Source organism: Oncorhynchus nerka, linkage group LG23 (genome assembly GCF_034236695.1).
Source record: "Oncorhynchus nerka isolate Pitt River linkage group LG23, Oner_Uvic_2.0, whole genome shotgun sequence".
Classification (NCBI taxonomy): domain Eukaryota; kingdom Metazoa; phylum Chordata; class Actinopteri; order Salmoniformes; family Salmonidae; genus Oncorhynchus; species Oncorhynchus nerka.
The window spans coordinates 48,219,780-48,239,461 of NC_088418.1; the positions used below are offsets into that span (position 1 = coordinate 48,219,780).

Here is a 19,682-nt window from a genome sequence, read left to right on the forward strand (position 1 = left end):
AATTAAAGCCAGACTAATTCAGTGGCACATATGGAACTATTCAAGCAAAATAAACATCTCCTTCAAATGTTGATATTTGGATCTGTTGACAGCCAAACACAATTCAATATCACTAAATATCATTTACATCTAAAATCAACCAGAGCTTGAAATGCCTCTATTGAATTGTCTATTTTTTGTTGAATTCTGGGTTAAATTGAAACAGTAGCTTTTGATGACTGCAAATGCTATGTAGGTCTAAATAGTTACTAGCTACCATTTACTATTAGAATGTTATTTTTAAGTAACACGCCATAATCCATAACCCCTGAGGGGGAATTGACTGACGTTGTGACAAAGCTCTTGAGAGAAAAGGAGGAGGGGAAAAAAGGACCGTCTTTTATCCTACTGTTTTGACCGAACAAATGTCAGTGAAAAGCATCACTAATGATCTATGAGTGATAAAGTATGGTCACGTTTCATTTGCTCTATTAAACCTACCCTTTGGAATGACTTCGATAGCAACAGTGAATCTACAGTATTTAGTTTTTAAGTGGAGGTCTCGGAACAATCACTCTCACGATAGCACATTGGTAATAGTCAGTGACAAATAGCTAAGCAGAGCTGGGCTTGGTTAAAGCCCAGAGATGGGAGACCGAAGGGTACCTGTAGATAGATCAATTCTCCAGTAGGAGGTGCTGCCCAGCATGTATTTTCTTTCTGATAGTGGATGACATTGAAAATCTGACGTTGTTTTAAAGGTACAAATCAAATTCAACATATTTTAGACAAGGTTTGTCTATGTTGAAATTTGGTTACCATGATGACATAATCCCGTGGTTGAAATCTCACCCTCAAAACTTTCTTTTTTCAAATCCAATGTATTTTCCACCACATTCCACGTCACAACACGTCGACAATTACATTGAAACAACATTGATTCAACCAGTCTGTGCCCCGTGGGATATGTCTTACCCGGTTACAAATTGGATGATAATCATTATCTTATTATACTTCTTTCTCTGAGACCAGGTTGCTTGTTGCGTCTTAACAACAGAGGAGAATTATGGGGAGAATTTAAGTTGGTGGTGAGGTGAACTAATGATAAAGATTAGGATAATTTATGTGAAAGGTTAGGGGAACTAAAATGACAAAGGTTGGGCAAGTTACGTTGCAGGTTAGGTGAATTGGGTTAAGTTAAGAATAAGGGTTAGGGGAATGATTAGCTAAAATCCTACAGTTGTCTCCGATGTTAACTCAAATGTGCAACCTTTGGAATGCTAGATGGTTGCGGATTACTCTCACCCATCCTCCTTGAACAACTTCTCTGCTTTTATTTCTGTCTCAAGTAACTAGACCATTAGTAGGTATCATACGTCTTGGAGGTGCTAAAAAATGCGTAAGTATGTTTTGTATGGCTCTGAGGCCAGGCTGTTTAGGTAGATGACCAAAGACTCATAGTGCTCATAGTACTCGTAGTACTCTCTTTGGTGTGACCAGCGAGGTCTATGGTGAGTTTTCCAACCCGGTTCCTGGAGAGCTACCGTCCTGTAGGTTTTCACTTCAAAACTAATCTAGATGACTTATTCATCACAAAACCATTTGATGTTGGCAATTATTTTAATGAATACTTCATTGGCAAAGTGGGCAAAATTTCTGCAAGAAATGCCAACAACGAACAGAGAAACATCATATTCATGCTTCAAATATTGAAAGAATAACATTGTAAATTTGAATTTTGTAAAGTTAGTGTGGGAAAGGTGGAAAAATTGATATCGATCAATAATGACAAACCTGGCATTGACAACTTAGATGGAAAGCTACTGAGGATGGTAGCTGACTCTATGGCCACTCCTATCTGTCATATATTTCATCTGAGTCTAGAGGAAGGTGTTTGTCCTCAGGCCTGGAGGGAAGCCAAGGTCATTCCGCTACCCAAGAGTGGTAGAGCGGCTTTTACTGGTTCTAACAGCATACCTATCAGCTTGATGCCAGCTCTCAGCAAACAGTTGGAAAAAATTGTGTTTGACCAAAAACAATGCTATTTCTCTGTAAACAAATTGACAACAGACTTTCAGCATGCTTATAGAGAAGGACATTCAACATGTATGGATGGCACTGACACAAATGACTGACGATTGGTTGAAAGAAATTGTGGGAACTGTACTGTTAGATTTCAGTGAATCCTTTGATATTATTTACCATAACCTGTTGTTGACAAAACGTATGTTTTATGGCTTTTCAACCTCTGCCGTATAATTTATTCAGAGCTATCTATCTAATAGAACTCAGAGGGTTTTCTTTAATGGCAGTCTCTCTAATGTCAAACATGTAGGGTGTGGTGTACCACAGGGCAACTCTCTAGGCCCTCTATTATTTTCTATTTTTACCAAAGACCTGCCACTGGCATTAAATAAAGCCTGAGTGTCCATGTATGCCGATGATTCAACCATATACACTACCGTTCAAAAGTTTGGGGTCACTTAGAAATGTCCTTGTTTTGAATGAAAACATACATGAAATGAATAGGAAATATAGTCAAGACGTTGACGAGGTTATAAATAATGATTTTTAATTGAAGTAATAATTGTGTCCTTCAAACTTTGCTTTCGTCAAAGAATCCTCCATTTGCAGCAATTACAGCCCTGCAGACCTTTGGCATTTTAGTTGTCAATTTATTGAGGTACTCTGAAGAGATTTCACCCCATGCTTCCTGAAGCACCTCCCACAAGTTGGATTGGCTTGATGGGCATTTCTTACGTACCATACGGTCAAGCTGCTCCCACAACAGCTCAATAGGGTTGAGATCCGGTGACTGTGCTCCAATTAAGCGCTGTCCACAGGGTATGGCATGGCGTTGCAAAATGGAGTGATAGCCTTCCTTCTTCAAGATCCCTTTTACCCTGTACAAATCTCCCACTTTACCACCACCAAAGCACCCCCAGACCATCACATTACCTCCACCATGCTTGACAGATGGCGACAAGTACTCTTCCGGCATCTTTTCATTTTCTCTGCATCTCACGAATGTTCTTCTTTGTGATCCGAACACCTCAAACTTGGATTTGTCTGTCCATAACACTTTTTCTAATCATCCTCTGTCCAGTGTCTGTGTTCTTTTGCCCATCTTAATCTCTCTTTTTTTAGGCCAGTCTGAGATATGGCTTTTTCTTTGCAACTTTGCGTAGAAGGCCATCATTCCGGTGTCGCCTCTTCACTGGTGACGCTGAGACTGGTGTTTTGCGGGTACTATTTAATGAAGCTGCCAGTTGATGACTTGTGAGGCATCTGTTTCTCAAACTAGACACTCTAATGTACTTGTCCTCTTGCTCAGTTGTGCACCGGGGCCTCTCACTGCTCTTTCTATTCTGGTTAGAGTCAGTTTGCGCTGTTCTGTGAAGGGAGTACTACACAGTATTGTACGAGATCTTCAGTTTCTTGGCAATTTCTCACATGGAATAGCCTTCATTTCTCAGAACAAGAATAGACTGACGAGTTTCAGAAGAAAGCTCTTTGTTTCTGGCCATTTTGAGCCTGTAATTGAACCCACAAATGCTGATGCTCCAGATACTCAACTAGTCTAAAGAAGGCCAGTTGTTTTGCTTCTTTAATCAGCACAACAGTTTTCAGCTGTGCTAACATAATTGCAAAATTATTTTCTATTGGTCAATTAGCCTTTTAAAATGATAAACTTGGATTAGTTAACACAACGTGCCATTGGAACACAGGAGGGACGGTTTCTGATAATGGGCCTCTGTATGTCTATGTAGATATTCCAATACAAATCAGCAGTTTCCAGCTACAATAGTCATTTACAACATTAACAATGTCTACACTGTATTTCTGATCAATTTTATTTTAATGGACAAAAAAATGGCTTTTCTTTCAAAAACAAGGACATTTCTAAGTGACCCCAAACTTTAGAACGGTAGTGTACGTGTCAGCAACCACAGCTAATAAAGTCACTGAAACCTTTAACAAAGAGTTGCAGTCAGTTTTGTCATGGGTGGCCAGTAATAAACTGGTCCTGAACATCTCTAAAACTAAGAGCATTGTATTAGGCACAAATCATTCCCTAAGCTCTAGACATCCGCTGAATCTGGTAATGAATTGTGTGGCTGTTGAACAAGTTGAGGAGACTAAATGACTTGGTGTTACCTTAGATTGTACACTGTCATGGTCAAAACATGTAGATTCAATGGTTGTAACGATGGGGAGAGGTCTGGCCGTAATAAAGTGATGCTCTGCTTTTTTGACACCATATTCCAAAAAGCAAGTCCTGCAGAGTCAAGTTTAGTCTTCTCTTGATTATTGTCCAGTCATGTGGTCAAGTGCTGCAAAATACCTAGGTAATAAGCCGCCTTTGGCCCTGAACAGAGCGGCACATCTTGTTCTTCATCTTGCTCTTCATCAGAGGGATAATATAAATACCATGTATGCCAGTCTCTCTTGGCTAAGAGAGGAGAGACTGACTGCATCACTTATTTTTATAAGAAACATGGTTGAAAATTCCAAATTGTTTGCGTAGTCAACTTACACACAGCTCTGACACACACACTTACCCCACCAGACATGCCACCAGGGGTCTTTTCACAGTCCCCAAATCCAGAACAAATTCGAGAAAGCGTACAGTATTATAGGGAACCATTATTGCACGGAACAGCTTTCCATCTCATATGGCTCAAATGAACAGCAAACCTGGTTTCAAAAAACAGATAAAGCAACACCTCACGGCACAACGCCTCTCCCCTATTTGACCTAGATAGTTTGTGTGTATGTATTGATGTGTAGGCTACAGTATGTTTGCCATTTTTAAAATGCATGTAGTTCTCACCTTGAGCTGTTTATTAATGTTATGTCATGTTTCATGTTTTGTGTGGACCCCAGGAGGAGTAGCTGCTGCTTTCACAACAGCTATTGGGGATCCTAATAAAATACAAAATAACAAATCTAGCTCACATGATTCTAATAATCAGCTGGTGAATCAGGTTAGATAAAATGGGGATTAGAGCAAGAGCCTCCAGGAAGTTAGCTTTAGATAAAACAGGGGTTAGAGAAAAATCCTCCAGGAAGATAGCTTTAGATAAAACAGGGATTAGAGCAAAAACCTCCAGGAAGTTAGCTTTAGATAAAACGGGGATTAGAGCAAAAATCCTACAGGAAGTTAGTTTTAGATAAAACGGGGATTAGAGCAAAAGCCTCCAGGAAGTTAGCTCTCCAGGAATAGGGTTGGAGAGCCCTGGTCTATGGTATGACTAGTGGGTAGGAATACAGTGTCCACTCCACTGTGTCTCGATGAGCGGTAGGCTGGTGTTGACAGGGCAGGAATGCTGCTGTTCAGATAACAACAACAGTCTGGCAACGCTAGAACTCTCTCAACATAATTCTACATTGGACCATGCTACTCTAGTCTACCCTCCGCTAGCTGTGCCTTAACAACAGCAGAACCCACGTTTGGTTCAGTCAGTTAACTGGGGTGTTATTCAGTTTAAACATTTCATGATATGATCTGAATACAGCAATTGTTGTTCCGCTACTGTAAAGGCCCAAGGCTTGGTTGGAGTGGAGGATACCAGGCACTGCACAGTGCATAGGACTATAGTCATGTGCGTGGATGCCGATTGTAACATTGCCACCCAATGGTGTTTTAGGGTTACTCAACTTTGCTTTGGGAAAATGGCTGAAATCCTAACATGTATTTGGGGAATGTTACGAGATTTGCCTCATAAGCTCTCTGTGTTCCAGGAAGAGTTGAGCTGAGGGTTGTACTACGAAGCAGGATCATTGAGTTAGCCAGCTAACTCCTAAATATTCTGAAATAACTTATTTTTTAAATTTCTTTAAAAAAAAAAAGCTTGAAATAAGCTTGAAAATTAAGAGTTATTTGTGGTTGTTTATCAAAGTTAGCTGGCTAACTCATTGATTCTAGTTTGTTGTACACCCAACAGGTCTCAGTAGCCTTGTTTTTACCTGCTGCAAACATGCATCCTGTCCTGATCTTGTCAACAGTCACATTTTTAGACATTCTTTCAAAAATAATGTGTATTTATTTATTTTAAGACTCATATTGATGCCATAAGTCAATGCTCCAACTTGTCAAGGATTTTAGAGTGCCGGATAATGATGATTTAAATGGTTTCCCTGTCCAGATCTGTCTACACTTGCAAGCCTGACTACCTCCGGAGGTTGTCAGGGAAATCTGATCACAATCAGATCACAATGCGTCTTTTAATCTTCTACACCTGTTTAAAAATGTGGGCACAATCAGAATGTGGACAAGATCAGGACAAAGAATGCATGTTAGCACCAGTCACAGGGCTAGTGAGAACACAACTAGTTCCCAGAACTTTGAGGGTATAATATGGACGAGCTGTTGTCTAGATCTATAGGTCTCTCTAGATTTAAACCCTGGTCTTATATGAGTCAGGTAGGTGTCAGGGTCACTGTAAAAGTCAACAGTCCATTGCAGCAGAGTCATTCAGACCAGTATTCCGTGAGTGTTTAGCCCTACTTATAAACTGAATGAGAGTGTTATTTTTTAGACCTAACCTGCTCTTCCCATGGGGAGATCTTGAAGAGTACATCACACTACATGCACTGTACCATGCTGCACAGCTGTGCGGTCTAATGTATGCAGTCTAGTAGAAGTAGCAGTACTATGATAAGTACAATTGACACAATTCAGAGAACATGAATCAGTGTGAAAAGAATTGTAGTTATTACAAACATTACATCACAAGAACACTTGCCATACTTCATATAAGCATAAGTATATGAGCTGATGCATTATTCATGAGAAAGAGCGTAATGTGATTGATCAGTTATGCACAGAACAGGATGACTTTTTGTTGTTCTAAACATGTTTTCATTGATATAGTCCTCTTATGAGTGTGAGGCTTCCAACCCACCATACTCGTCGTACTCCCTGTAGGTGAGGTAGTGTTTGAGTGTCGGGGGAAACGGGACGCTAGCCATGACCTGTGGGTCATTCAGTCTTCTAGGGGTCATCTGTCTCCTAATGACCAAACGACATTGGTGCTGCAGGGACCGAGGGTTGTCTGGGGATACACACACATGGACGGGCACACACACACACACACACACACACACACACAAAAAGTCAGGTTATTCTGTTCATGTTGATGGAGAGTTGATCTGTAAGATATTTCAGTCTTTCCATTCCCACTGTTTTCTGTCCACTACTATTGTTTATTAGCAATGACGCTGCCTTACCCAGAATGTCACAGATGTCTGGCCACTCTTTCTGTTTCTCCAGGACCCGTAGGAGGTTGGGGCAGATACGTGGGTGTCTGACGTAGTCCAGAAGCATCCGTACCACACTCCCCGCCAGGTTGACCACCGACGACAGGGAGATGATTTCACAGAACTGGAGCAGAGAGCGAACACGACAGCGAGACTGACATCAGAAGGACACGCAGTGGAACTGGACAAGGTATTAGCTACACTTGCTGTTATGTTCTAAGTTAGACCAACACATTCTACATCAGTGGCGGCCAACCCTGGTCATAGAGGACCACAGTGTGTCTTTAGCTCCAGCCGAGAACAAAAACACAGAACCTGTCTTCCTCCAGAACCAGGACTTGCCTACTTCCTGTATTCTAAATCAAAGATTGGGGGCCTACTCCTGTTGTACTGGAATAGGCCAGGAATAAGTCTACATGACTTACCGAGGCTCTGTAGTCCTGGTTATAAAATAAAGTTCTTCTATGGTTATGTTGGTAGTCGACCCTGGAGTCGCAGTCCATATCCTGTCCGTTGCCGTGGTTACACAGGAAGCACTTCTCTATGTCGTAGCCGTTGTTGAGCAGCAGGCGCAGAATCATGTGATCTCTGAGACAGTACTGCAACGCGGTGGGAAACAGTGTGTCACTGATCATTCTGAAGTAGCAGTTGACTTCGGCACCCCTGGACAATAGCAGACGCACCAGCTCATACCTGGGGTGGGATGGGATAGGGTTAGACAGGTGATGTCATAGAAGAGACCAGGAAGTAGGAAATATCTGGGAGCTGGGTTGAAGATAAAAGGTTAAGACAACGTCATAATTACAAAAGGAAGCTTAAAAAAATAAACAAATTCATCGGACCTAGCATGGGAGCCAACAAACTGTTCCAATATATACAAGTTGGTGATGTCACTGCTGTGTTCCATTCCGTTTCATTTATACAGTGCATCTGGAAAGTATTCAGACTTTTTCCACATTTTGTTACGTTACAGCCTTATTCTAAAATGTATTAAAATGTTTTCCCCCCCCTCATCAATCTACACACAATACCCCATAATGACAAAGCAGAAACTGTAAAATACTTTATTTACATACTGTAAGTATTCAGAACATTTGCTATGAGACTCGAAATTGAATTCAGGTGCAACCTGTTTCCAATGATCATCCTTGAGATGTTTCTACAATTTGATTGGAGTCTACCTGTGGTAAATTCAATTGATTAGACATGATTTGGAGAGGCAAACACCTGTCTATATAAGTCCCACAGTTGACAGTGCATGTCAGAGCAAAAATCAAGCCATAAGGTCGAAGGAGTTGTCCATAGAGCTCCGAGACAGGATTGTGTCAACACACCAAAACATTTCTGCAGCATTGAAGGACCCCAAGAACACAGTGGCCTCCATCGTTCTTAAATGTAAGAAGTTTGGAACCACCAAGACTCTTCCTAGAGCTGGCCGCCCAGCCAAACTGACCAATCGGGGGAGAAGGGCCTTGGAGAGGTGACCATCTACTGTATCTTGCCTATGCTGCTCTGTACCATCACTCATTCATATATCCTTATGTACATATTCTTTATCCCCTTACACTGTGTAGAAGACAGTAGTTTTGGAATTGTTAGTTAGATTACTTGTTGGTTATTACTGCATTGTTGGAACTAGAAGCACAAGCATTTCGCTACACTCGCATTAACATCTGCTAACCATGTGTATGTGACAAATACATTTGATTTGATTTGATGAACCCAATGGTCACTCTGACAGAGCTCCAGAGTTCCTCTGTGGGGATGGGAGAACCTTCTAGAAGGAAAACCATCTCTGCAGCACTTCTCCAATCAGGTCTTTATGGTAGAGTGACCAGACAGAAGCCACTTCTCAGTAAAAGGCACCTGACATCCCGCTTGGAATTTGCCAAAAGGCACTTAAGACTCTCAGACCACGAGAAACAAGATTATCTGGTCTGATGAAACCAAGATTGAACTCTATGGCCTGAATGCCAAGCATCATGTCTGGAGAAAACCTGACACCATCCCTATGGGGAAGCATGGTGGTGGCAGCATCATGCTGCGGGGATGTTTTTCAGCAGAAGGGACTGGGAGACTAGTCAGGGTTGGCAGAAATATGAACGGAGCCAAGTATAGAGAGATACTTGATGAAAACCTGCTCCAGAGCACTAAGGACCTCAGACTGGGGTGAAGGTTCACATTCCAAGGGGACAACAACCCTAAGCACACAGCCAAGTCAACGCAGGAGTGGCTTCAGGACAAGTCTCTGAATGTCCTTGAGAGGCCCAGCCAGAGCCCGGGCTTGAACCCGGTCGAACATCTCTGGAGAGACCTGAAATTAGCTGTACAGCGACACTCCCCACCTAACCTGACAGAGCTTGAGGGGATATACAGAGAAGAATGGGAGAAACTCCCCAAATTCAGGTGTGCCAAGTTTGTAGCGTCATACCCAAGAACACTTAAGGCTGTAATCGCACCAAAGGTGCTTCAACAAAATACTAAGTAAAGGGTCTGAATACTTTTGTAAATTTGACATTTCAGTTTTTTATTTTTAATACATTTGCAAAAATTTCTAAAAAAAGCGTTTGTGCTTTGTCATTATGGGGTATTGTGTGTAGATTAAGGGGGGGGCAATTTAATCAATTTTAGAATAAGGCCGTAACGTAAAAAGTCAAGGGATCTGAATATTCTCTGAATGCACTGTAGCTATTGCAGAGGTAGTTGGTGAAACACGGACTACTCTCAAGTGAGGAATAACCTTCCCCGAGGGAGACATTAAGAATTGCGTTATCCTAAAGCTAACACTTTAGGATGTCGGCTTAGTTCAGTGGTCTAACATGGTCTTGAGTTACCCACACAGATACAGTTTCATACCTCCCAGCGCGTACAGCCACCAGGAAGCAGCGTAGCGGGTCCAGGTCAGTTTTGGCCCCGGCGGCCAGCAGCATCTCTGTGCAGGTGATATCACTGTTGGATACGGCGAAGTAGAGTGGACTCCGCCTCATGTCCCCGTAGCTCTCTGGTAACACAGTAATAACAACATGCTCAATTATCCAAAACATCCTAGGAACTCAGTCGGGGTTGAGAGTTAGAATAGTAGAATACACAATGTGCCATTTTGAAATGTGGTTCTACATCGGCAGTTTTTCTCTTGTAATGTCAGTCACTCAATTAGCCCATGTCAACATTTCTTTTTTTAGATAGTCTAGACAGCGTGTAAGTTAAGGGCACGTACCCAGGGGCCTTGACCTCCAGAGGGCCCCCATTGGCCCACACAGGAATCAACCTCACAACTCCGAAGTTACAAGCACCTTCCTCTTGAGCATGGCTCCCTTATGAAATAGATTATGTGTCCATGTGTTTGCCCAATTGTACTACCTGGGTATGTCCATGGATTGTACCTGAGATGTGTACGTCCAGCTGAGTGTTGACATCGAAACCTTTCTCTATGAGCAGCTCCAGACAGTCAACATGGCCGCCATCTGCTGCAGAGTGGACTGGGCTCTGGCCAGACAGACGGATGGCCCTCTTAGTGGTGATGGGGATGAAGGTCCTCAGAGCACTGGGACAAACACAGCATCATAGATCAGATTGTTGATTATACCAGCACTATTGATTATGTTGTTGAAACAGGATCTAGACTATGACTTGAACAACTGCTTCTAGACCCAGGGATGGATAATTCCTCAGGGGCAACACTTTCCAAGAACTGGATCATCAGATAACTCTCTAGCCGATGTCTTGATCAATTGATTTCCATAAAGACCAGCATGCTTTCCAGTAGTTGTTCTTGGCATCCCTGTTCTAGACTGTTAGTAATATATGCCATTTAGCAGACGCTTTCACACAAAGCAATTTACAGTCATTATGTGCATACATTTTACATAGGGGATCATCTACGTCCTGGGAATCGAAACACAGTTCTGGCGTTGCAAGCGCCATGCTCTACCAGCTGAGCTACAGAGGACCGCGTAGTAAGAGTCAGCCACTCACAGGATGTGTCCCTCATAGGCGGCTCTGTGTATGGGCAGCTGGCAGGCCAGACTGGCAATGTTAGGGTTGGCTCCAGCTTGCAGGAGGAGGTATATGCAGTCCAGGTTCCCTGAGCCGGCTGCATCGTACAGAACAGTGTCTCCGTTATATGCCTGGGCGTTCACGTCGCCACCTGGTGGGAAAGGAGGATGATTAACCCTACTGTAGTCCTGTAGACTTGTGTTCAAGCCAAACATTTATGTAAACTGATATGAACAATCAGTTGATATCAACTATTTTTCAGTTCCTTGTAAATGTATTTTTGGCTGTTCTTCGAGAATGTTTATTTGCCTTTTGGTATGACAATACGTTTAAAATGTTTACATTATTCATCAAGGACAATCTAAGGCCTATGATTGGCTCGTACCGTTCTTTATGAGTATATCCAGGACCTCGGCATGGGCATACTCTGCTGCGATGCCCAGCGGGGTGACATTGTGCCCATCTACAGCTGTCACCTTGGCCCCATGTCTCAGCAGAAGCACCAGGATGGCACTGCAGCCCACCTGGCAAGATAACACACACTTTTTAAGGAGAAGGGAATTACAATAAAACATATTTTTTATGACATGTTTTGGCATTCCTGGACCTTGATGATAGGGTATACGGCTGAAGAAGAAATATAAACAAGACTACAGGTGTAACTCAAACTCACCTTGGCTGCCTCGTGAATGGCCATCCACTTCTTCAGACACACCTGTTCCACGAAGGCCCCACAATTGATCAGAGTGGACACCATGTCATATGATCCCTGTCTCACCGCTAACACACATCAACACAGGACGACACATAACAAAACATAACTTGCATGCTTGATTGAGTGACGACATTGTGCTTGAATACAGTATTGTGTGTGTGTGTGTGTGTGTGTGTGTGTGTGTGTGTGTGTGTGTGTGTGTGTGTGTGTGTGTGTGTGTGTGTGTGTGTGTGTGTGTGTGTGTGTGTGTGTGTGTGTGTGTGTGTGTGTGTGTGTGTGTGTGTGTGTGTGTGTGTGTGTGTGTGTGTGTGTGTGTGTGTGTGTGTGTGTGTACCAAGCAGCAGTGGGGACTCATTCAGGCTGTTGGTTTTGTGTGGAGAGGCTCCATGCCGCAGTAGAGTCCTGACATTCTCCAGCAGACCCTCCTGAGCAGCCAGAATCAACGCTGTGTCCCCGCCTGCAGTCACATCATCCACAGTCCCATCACAGGAAGCTGCAGGGTAACACACACAAAAGTAATGGGAATTAAACACATGTGTTATAGAAGCAGTACTGTAAGTGGCTACGGGTATTTCAGGTACTAGTTGTGAGGTACTGCTGGTGGTATGTGGGCCTCTCACCCAGCAGGACCTGATCCAAGACCTGTTCCTGGGACTGCACAACGGCTCTGTGTAGGGGAAGCCACCCTCTGATGTCCCTCTCTGTGAAAGCCTGCAATCCAGACAGCTCCTGCAGGGTACACACATCACCTAGGGAGAGACACCACACAGAACCCTACGTTAGGATTATGGCTAGCGTTATGGCTAGGGTTAGGGTTGAACCCTGATGTGGACATAAAGCTAGGGTTAGGGTTGAACCCTGATGTGGACATAAAGCTAGGGTTAGGGTTGAACCCTGATGTGGACATAAAGATAGGGTTAGGGTTGAACCCTGATGTGGACATAAAGCTAGGGTTAGGGTTGAACCCTGATGTGGACATAAAGCTAGGGTTAGGGTTGAAACCTGATGTGGACATAAAGCTAGGGTTAGGGTTGAACCCTGATGTGGACATAAAGCTAGGGTTAGGGTTGAACCCTGATGTGGACATAAAGCTAGGGTTAGGGTTGAACCCTGATGTGGACATAAAGCTAGGGTTAGGGTTGAACCCTGATGTGGACATAAAGCTAGGGTTAGGGTTAATAGCTTAAGGGCAAGGGTTGGGCTAGGGCAGTTTGAAAGGCACGGTCGGTGAGGGGTAGTCCTACCTTGCTCGATGGCAGTCACTATCCTCAGATAGTCACCACTGACTGTTGGCATGCTGTTGAGATATGGGTAAACAAAGTCAGGGAGCGGTGACAAACTTATTGCGGGATGTGCGAATAATACATGAACGTAATTCTCTCCATTTTCTGAATACCTGTCTATTGATAAATCTCGAATACTCTCTCGAATGGCATAGTCAATAAGCTCCTCTTCACATCTATCGATGTCCTCCATTCCTACAGAGAAATAAAAAAGAGTAACCAAAAGGTTACCATGAACCTCAATACTATTTTATTGATTTAACTAGGCAAGTCGGTTAAGAACAAATTCTTATTTACAATGTCAGCCTACCGGGGAACAGTGGGTTAACTGCCTTGTTCAGAGGTAGAACGACAGATTTTTACCTTCAGCTCGGGGATTCGATCTAGCAACCTACCCACTAAGCTACCTGCTGCCCCCTCGATCTAGCAACCTACCCACTAAGCTACCTGCTGCCCCCTCGATCTAGCAACCTACCCACTAAGCTACCTGCTGCCCCCTCGATCTAGCAACCTACCCACTAAGCTACCTGCTGCCCCCTCGATCTAGCAACCTACCCACTAAGCTACCTGCTGCCCCCTCGATCTGGCAACCTTTGGGTTAACTGGCCCTACGCTCTAACCACTAGGCTACCAGTCTCCCCCAAATGACTCATGTCACTGCAGTCTGCATAGATCAACAGACACATCCTAAACTATAGGCATGCAGACAGGAATGTCATTGCAATGACAAATTAAAAGGTTTTAAAGCACCTTCGTCGCTATCAAATATCCGAATGAACGGGCAACTCCAGTCTTACCTGTAAAATCTCCAGTGAAAGTCCCAGTCTCCGAAGGTTTGTTGGCTGCAAACTAACTTTTATGTTGGTGTTTGCAGGAGTAATGGGATATTTTTAGACTTGACATGCCTATAATATCAGCCCCACACACTCTGAGAATGCCTGTCACACTGTCACATGCAGTGTTTCGCTATCACACTAAACACAGTTTATCATAATGAGATTTAATTGACTATAGGAGCCATACAGTATAGACAGGCTGTCCGGTTTACAGGACACAAGTCCTACATTATTTTGATATTGCAAGTATGTGTAGTGTACCCACTTCGAATGGTTTTAAATTACCATTTGTAATACTTATTTTTCCAATCTAATCATTGAACATGTATTGTAGGATCCATTAATAAATAATATGTATTTAGGTTACTAAATAAGATGACTCATGTCTACAGTCGTGGCCAAAAGTTTTGAGAATGACACAAATATTAATTTTCATAAAGTCTGATGCCTCAGTTTGTATGATGGCAATTTGCATATACTCCAGAATGTTATGAAGAGTGATCAAATGAATTGCAATTAATTGCAAAGTCCCTCTTTGCCATGCAAATGAACTGAATCCCAAAAAACAGTTCCACTGCATTTCAGCCCTGCCACAAAAGGACCAGCTGACATCATGTCAGTGATTCTCTCGTTAACACATGTGTGAGTGTTGATGAGAACAAGGCTGGAGATCACTCTGTCATGCTGATTGAGTTCAAATAACAGACTGGAAGCATCAAAAGGAGGGTGGAGCTTGGAATCATTGTTCTTCCTCTGTCAATCATGGTTACCTGCAAGGAAACACGTGCCGTCGTCATCATTGCTTTGCACAAAAAGGTCTTCACAGGCAAGGATATTGCTGCCAGTAAGATTGCACCTAAATCAACCATTTATCAGATCATCAAGAATTTCAAGGAGAGCGGTTCAATTGTTGTGAAGAAGGCTTCAGGGCACCCAAGAAAGTCCAGCAAGCCCCAGGACCGTCTCCTAAAGTTGATTCAGCTGCGGGATTGGGGCACCACCAGTACAGAGCTTGCTCAGGAATGGCAGCAGGCAGGTGTGAGTGCATCTGCACGCACAGTGAGGCGAATACTTTTGGAGGATGGCCTGGTGTCAAGAAGGGCAGCAAAGAAGCCAATTCTCCCCAGGAAAAACATCAGGGACAGACTGATATTCTGCAAAAGGTACAGGGATTGGACTGCTGAGGACTGGGGTAACATAATTTTCTCTGATGAATCCCCTTTCCGATTGTTTGGGGCATCTGGAAAAAAACTTGTCCGGAGAAGACAAGGTGAGCGCTACCATCAGTCCTGTGTCATGCCAACAGTAAAGCATCCTGAGACCATTCATGTGTGGGGTTGCTTCTCAGCCAAGGGAGTGGGCTCACTCGCAACTTTGCCTAAGAACACAGCCATGAATAAAGAATGGTACCAACACATCCTCTGAGAGCAACTTCTCCCAACCATCCAGGAACAGTTTGGTGACAAACAATGCCCTTTCCAGCATGATGGAGCACCTTGCCATAAGGCAAAAGTGATAACTAAGTGGCTCGGGGAACAAAACATCAATATTTTGGGTCCATGGCCAGGAAACTCCCCAGACCTTAATCCCATTGAGAACTTGTTGAGGTCATTCCTCAAGAGGCGGGTGGACAAACAAAAACTCACAAATTCTAACAAACTTCAAGCATTGATTATGCAAGAATGGGCTGCCATCAGTCAGGATGTGGCCCAGAAGTTAACTGACAGCATGTCTGGGCAGATTGCAGAGGTCTTGAAAAAGAAGGGTCAACACTGCAAATATTGAGTCTTTGCATCAATTTCATGTAATTGTCAATAAAAGCCTTTGACACATGAAATGCTTGTAATTATACTTCAGTATTCCATACTAACATCTGACAAAAATATCTAAAGACACGGAAGCAGCAAACTTTGTGGAAATTAATATTTGTGTCATTCTCAAAACTTTTGGCCACGACTGTACTTACTACACAATCAAACATGCTGAGCTTTTATTTTGAAAAAACGTGGACGTGTTGACGTCATTTTTATTCGACAGAAGTGACCCAGAATCCGTAGCGCCCATAATCATGGCTGGCGTTCTGAAAAAGGTACGAGTCGAGGTCATATTATGATGACGCTTTTGTGAAAATGTAATGTGCTTTTGTTTATTCAGTTAGTTTACTGTCACTTTACAATCGATATGAGCTTTTGTCGCTTCCTATTGACAAGCATGCGTGTCAGCTAGCTGCTAGGCTGGCTCGTCTCCTAGCTAACAAACTTAGCTAGCTTGCTCATTTGCTGGAGGGTTCGTGGATATATACTTTGATCTGCTATGTCATGGTTAGTTACCTAGGCCAGGGGCTTGTCCGTTGTGAAGTAAATATAGCCCATTTAGATGGCTGACACGATACGAACTCAAAGGTACATGACGTTTTATCCATATGTTCTGTAATGTTCCACCTTCCTTCTGAGTGCCGTATGACTATTTTACCCAGGAGATTACTAACGTTAGCAAACTATGTAGTCTCGCGTGCTAGCTAGCTATTATGCTCATTGTGTGTCATATTTTCCCCAGACAACAGGCTTGGTGGGACTGGCCGTGTCCCACAACCCTCATGAGGTGAGTCTCCAGTAATGGCCATAAACAGCAGTAGTGGACCACGCCTACTTTGGTATGATAATGTAACGTTCTGTGCGTGTGTCCCCTCAGCGCCTGAGGATCTTGTACAGTAAGATCCTGGCGTCTCTCCAGGTCATCCCTCAGGACGCAGCCTACAGAAAGTACACAGAACAGCTTGTCCATGACCGCTTTGACCTTATCAAAGCCGTAAGTTTACACTCCAACCATCCTCACATCTAGGGTCAGGTGAAGTTTAACAGAGTACTCTTCCTGCCAGCTCTCATTGTGACTGTGATTTCATGTATTAGCTTGAACCTGTATGAACTTCTGTGAGGTAATCCCCCTTGTTGACTTCTATATTTATGATATCATGTTACGAGACATTGTTTGGAATGGCATCTGTGTTTCAATCCATATAGATAACTTCATTGTCTTTCTTCATTTCAATCGAAAGGAGCCTGATGTGGAGAAACTAGAGAAGAAAATCAACTGTGGTCAGATCGAGGAGGTCATTCACCAGGTACAGAGAGGAGCCTCGCTCTTTTCATTGCATCTTCCTCCTAAAGTTGCTTTCTCTATCCACGTTTACACCTGGTTTCTACATGCGTCCGTTGTCCTGATCATGTCCAAATTCTGGTTGTGCCCACATAAGTTGACTGGTGTAGACACATTGTGATCTGATTGTGATTATATCTTCCTGACCACATCCGGAGGTCGTTGAAGACGCATCTTGTGCCGATATCCTTGAAGTGTAAACAGATCCGGATAACGAAAGCGGTTGTCCCGCCCCCTCGAAAAATAGCAAACAGTTGAATTAAGATCATGGACTTTAGAAACCAAGTGCCAACTGGCACTGTGGTCGGATATGCCACAGTCCAATAACGTGTCCAGCTCTGCTTAAAATTGACACATAGAAAAATATGTTTAAGAGATATTGTCCCGAATGAGAGAAAAAGGGTTCTCACATCTAATGCCAGGCCAAAATAAAATATTTGAAAACATCATAGGCTACAGAAAGGCCAAGGACTGTAATAGCAGAATTTAAGGTGTTGGGGATGCATGCAGCGACGGACTATGATGGAGCAGTGTATAGATAGGCCTAATGTTCCCCCTGTACCTAGCCAGAATGAACGGTGGGCAGGTGGTGAATAGTCCATTTCAGTTATCAGATATGAACATAATACAGTGATGTTATAATGCAGTCCTTTTCGGATGTCAATAAAGTGCAGAAGATTTCCAAACTGACGCGTCGAGGCGCATTGCTTTCTGTAGCCTAAGTATGAGCGAGGCTACTGTCCAATAGGCTAGTGTAGGCTTCAATTACGAAGGACTCTTCAGGCTACTGTCCAATAGGCTAGTGTAGGCTTCAATTACGAAGGACTCTTCAGGCTACTGTCCAATAGGCTAGTGTAGGCTTCAATTACGAAGGACTCTATAGGGCTACTGTCCAATAGGCTAGTGTAGGCTTCAATTACGAAGGACTCTTCAGGCTACTGTCCAATAGGCTAGTGTAGGCTTCAATTACGAAGGACTCTTCAGGCTACTTTTAGATTGACTCTGTTCCTTTATAAAGCCTTTGCTTTACATGCTTGCTCCTTTGCACTTTTTATAGATTGCTGCTTTTATCCATGCATTTTCATAATTTGACCACACGTCTTGCTACAGGTTATCATTTTGAGGTACCGTTAGTGAATTATCAATGATTTGGAGGAAACTAAACCACGGTCATTCTCCCAGCATGTTGCTTTTTTATTCCTTTTAATATTGTTTAGGCCTATACTAAAGGTTATTTACAATATGTATGTAAACATCGATGCGTAATGAACAACCCTATCCTGACAATGCGTTGCGCCATTCAGAGATGCACTTTGTAGCCTACTCTAACTTACTGTGCAATAATAGTATTTTGTACACACATCCAGATATTCAAATCGTTTGTGTTGTGACGTTTTTAGGGATTGGAGAGATTCTCTGAATATTGGACAAGTCGAGGTTATCGAAATAGTAGTCTGTTACGCCCAGTCTTAAATCATTGGATAACAAAAGTAGGCTGTAATGATGAGTATAAAACTATTGATTATAAAAGCGTGCTGTTTCCTGTCATAACGGTAGGTCGAATTAATTTGCCAACAGGGAGGGACCAGGGAATCTGGTCACAATACGAAGTGGGCAGATAAGAATCCCATTTTATTACCGTGTGTAGACACAACAAATCTCGATCGGATGACGACAGCCATGTTAATGGAAGTTGTAACCACGGCTACAAAAACTTCCCACATACTATCTCCCTCCTCTTCCTCATTTATCATACATCTCTTGCCTTATCTGACCCACTCATTTCCTCTTCCCTCCAGGCGGAGTGCGAGTTGGCTCTATCCAGGAAGATGGCAGAGTGGAAACCATGGGAACCACTGATTGAAGAGCCTCCTGTCAACCAATGGAAGTGGCCCGTTTAAAGACTACTTGCTGTATTTGTCTGTTTATGTCAGTGTAATTACTTCATTCCCAATGAAGCATGTACAAATAAAGCTGTGGAAATATTTTCCCTATCCTTGTAAAACTAATCTTGTACCTTTTTGCCTTGTGGGTACTGAGTGATGACAGTTCCATTAAAAACACTCAGCCAAACCAAGGAGAATGAATGGACGTTAAATAGCAAGACACTTTTTGTGCTCATTTGTTGCAAACGGTTTGCATTAATGAATACACCATGTGTAAACCTTGAACCATCTTGATCAGATCACGAAAAACACAATTAATGTAAGGTGTAACCAGGGCTATAAATCGACCACCTTTGAGAAAAAGCATCGTCCTATCCTAGTGCACTTCACATATTTAAAGATCACTTAAATGTAAGATTGGACAAAAGTCTGAACTGGCACCCATGTGGGTTGCAACATGCATATAAGGCCGTTATATTATTTGACTTTATTTATACTGGACTTCTTCTGGAGGTCAGTCATTTTAATCATCAAGACATGCTGCATGGCTCAAGATACAAGCCTTCAC

The 19,682-nt window shown here is 42.9% G+C and overlaps 2 protein-coding genes across 3 annotated transcripts; one reads left to right on the forward strand and one right to left on the reverse strand.

The window, feature by feature from the left end:
• Window positions 1-117: 117 nt before the first annotated feature.
• On the reverse strand, window positions 118-14,139 carry LOC115106252 (ankyrin repeat and SOCS box protein 15-like). Of its 2 annotated transcripts, XM_029628820.2 has the most exons (13): window positions 14,034-14,139; window positions 13,350-13,431; window positions 13,198-13,250; window positions 12,574-12,702; window positions 12,288-12,446; window positions 11,912-12,018; window positions 11,624-11,762; window positions 11,218-11,389; window positions 10,626-10,786; window positions 10,099-10,243; window positions 7,668-7,935; window positions 7,213-7,366; window positions 119-7,037 (listed from the first exon to the last, which is right to left on the reverse strand). In XM_029628820.2, exons 2-13 carry the CDS (start codon window positions 13,427-13,429, stop codon window positions 6,862-6,864), a joined length of 1,743 nt encoding a protein of 580 aa, XP_029484680.1. In that variant the 5' UTR covers window positions 13,430-13,431; window positions 14,034-14,139; the 3' UTR covers window positions 119-6,861. The 2 variants fall into 2 exon arrangements, with proteins under 2 accessions (XP_029484679.1, XP_029484680.1); XM_029628819.2 differs by having other exon boundaries at window positions 118-7,037; window positions 13,198-13,431.
• A 1,957-nt stretch (window positions 14,140-16,096) lies between these two features.
• Window positions 16,097-19,237, forward strand: LOC115106253 (NADH dehydrogenase [ubiquinone] 1 alpha subcomplex subunit 5-like). Its single transcript, XM_029628821.2, has 5 exons — window positions 16,097-16,161; window positions 16,629-16,673; window positions 16,764-16,880; window positions 17,128-17,193; window positions 19,028-19,237. Exons 1-5 carry the CDS (start codon window positions 16,141-16,143, stop codon window positions 19,127-19,129), a joined length of 351 nt encoding a protein of 116 aa, XP_029484681.1. The 5' UTR covers window positions 16,097-16,140; the 3' UTR covers window positions 19,130-19,237.
• The last annotated feature ends 445 nt before the right edge of the window (window positions 19,238-19,682 follow it).

Bases quoted from the DNA above. Each gene is read 5' to 3' on its own strand.
- LOC115106252 (XM_029628819.2), bottom strand. From the start codon at position 13,429: ATGGAGGACATCGATAGATGTGAAGAGGAGCTTATTGACTATGCCATT. The intron at 12,703-13,197 runs GTAGGACTACCC...GTCTCTCCCTAG, and splicing joins AGTGACTGCCATCGAGCAAG to GTGATGTGTGTACCCTGCAG. The intron at 11,763-11,911 runs GTGAGTTTGAGT...TTATCTTGCCAG, and splicing joins CCATTCACGAGGCAGCCAAG to GTGGGCTGCAGTGCCATCCT.
- LOC115106253 (XM_029628821.2), top strand. From the start codon at position 16,141: ATGGCTGGCGTTCTGAAAAAG. The intron at 16,674-16,763 runs GTGAGTCTCCAG...GTGTCCCCTCAG, and splicing joins TGTCCCACAACCCTCATGAG to CGCCTGAGGATCTTGTACAG. The intron at 17,194-19,027 runs GTACAGAGAGGA...TCTTCCCTCCAG, and splicing joins TCGAGGAGGTCATTCACCAG to GCGGAGTGCGAGTTGGCTCT.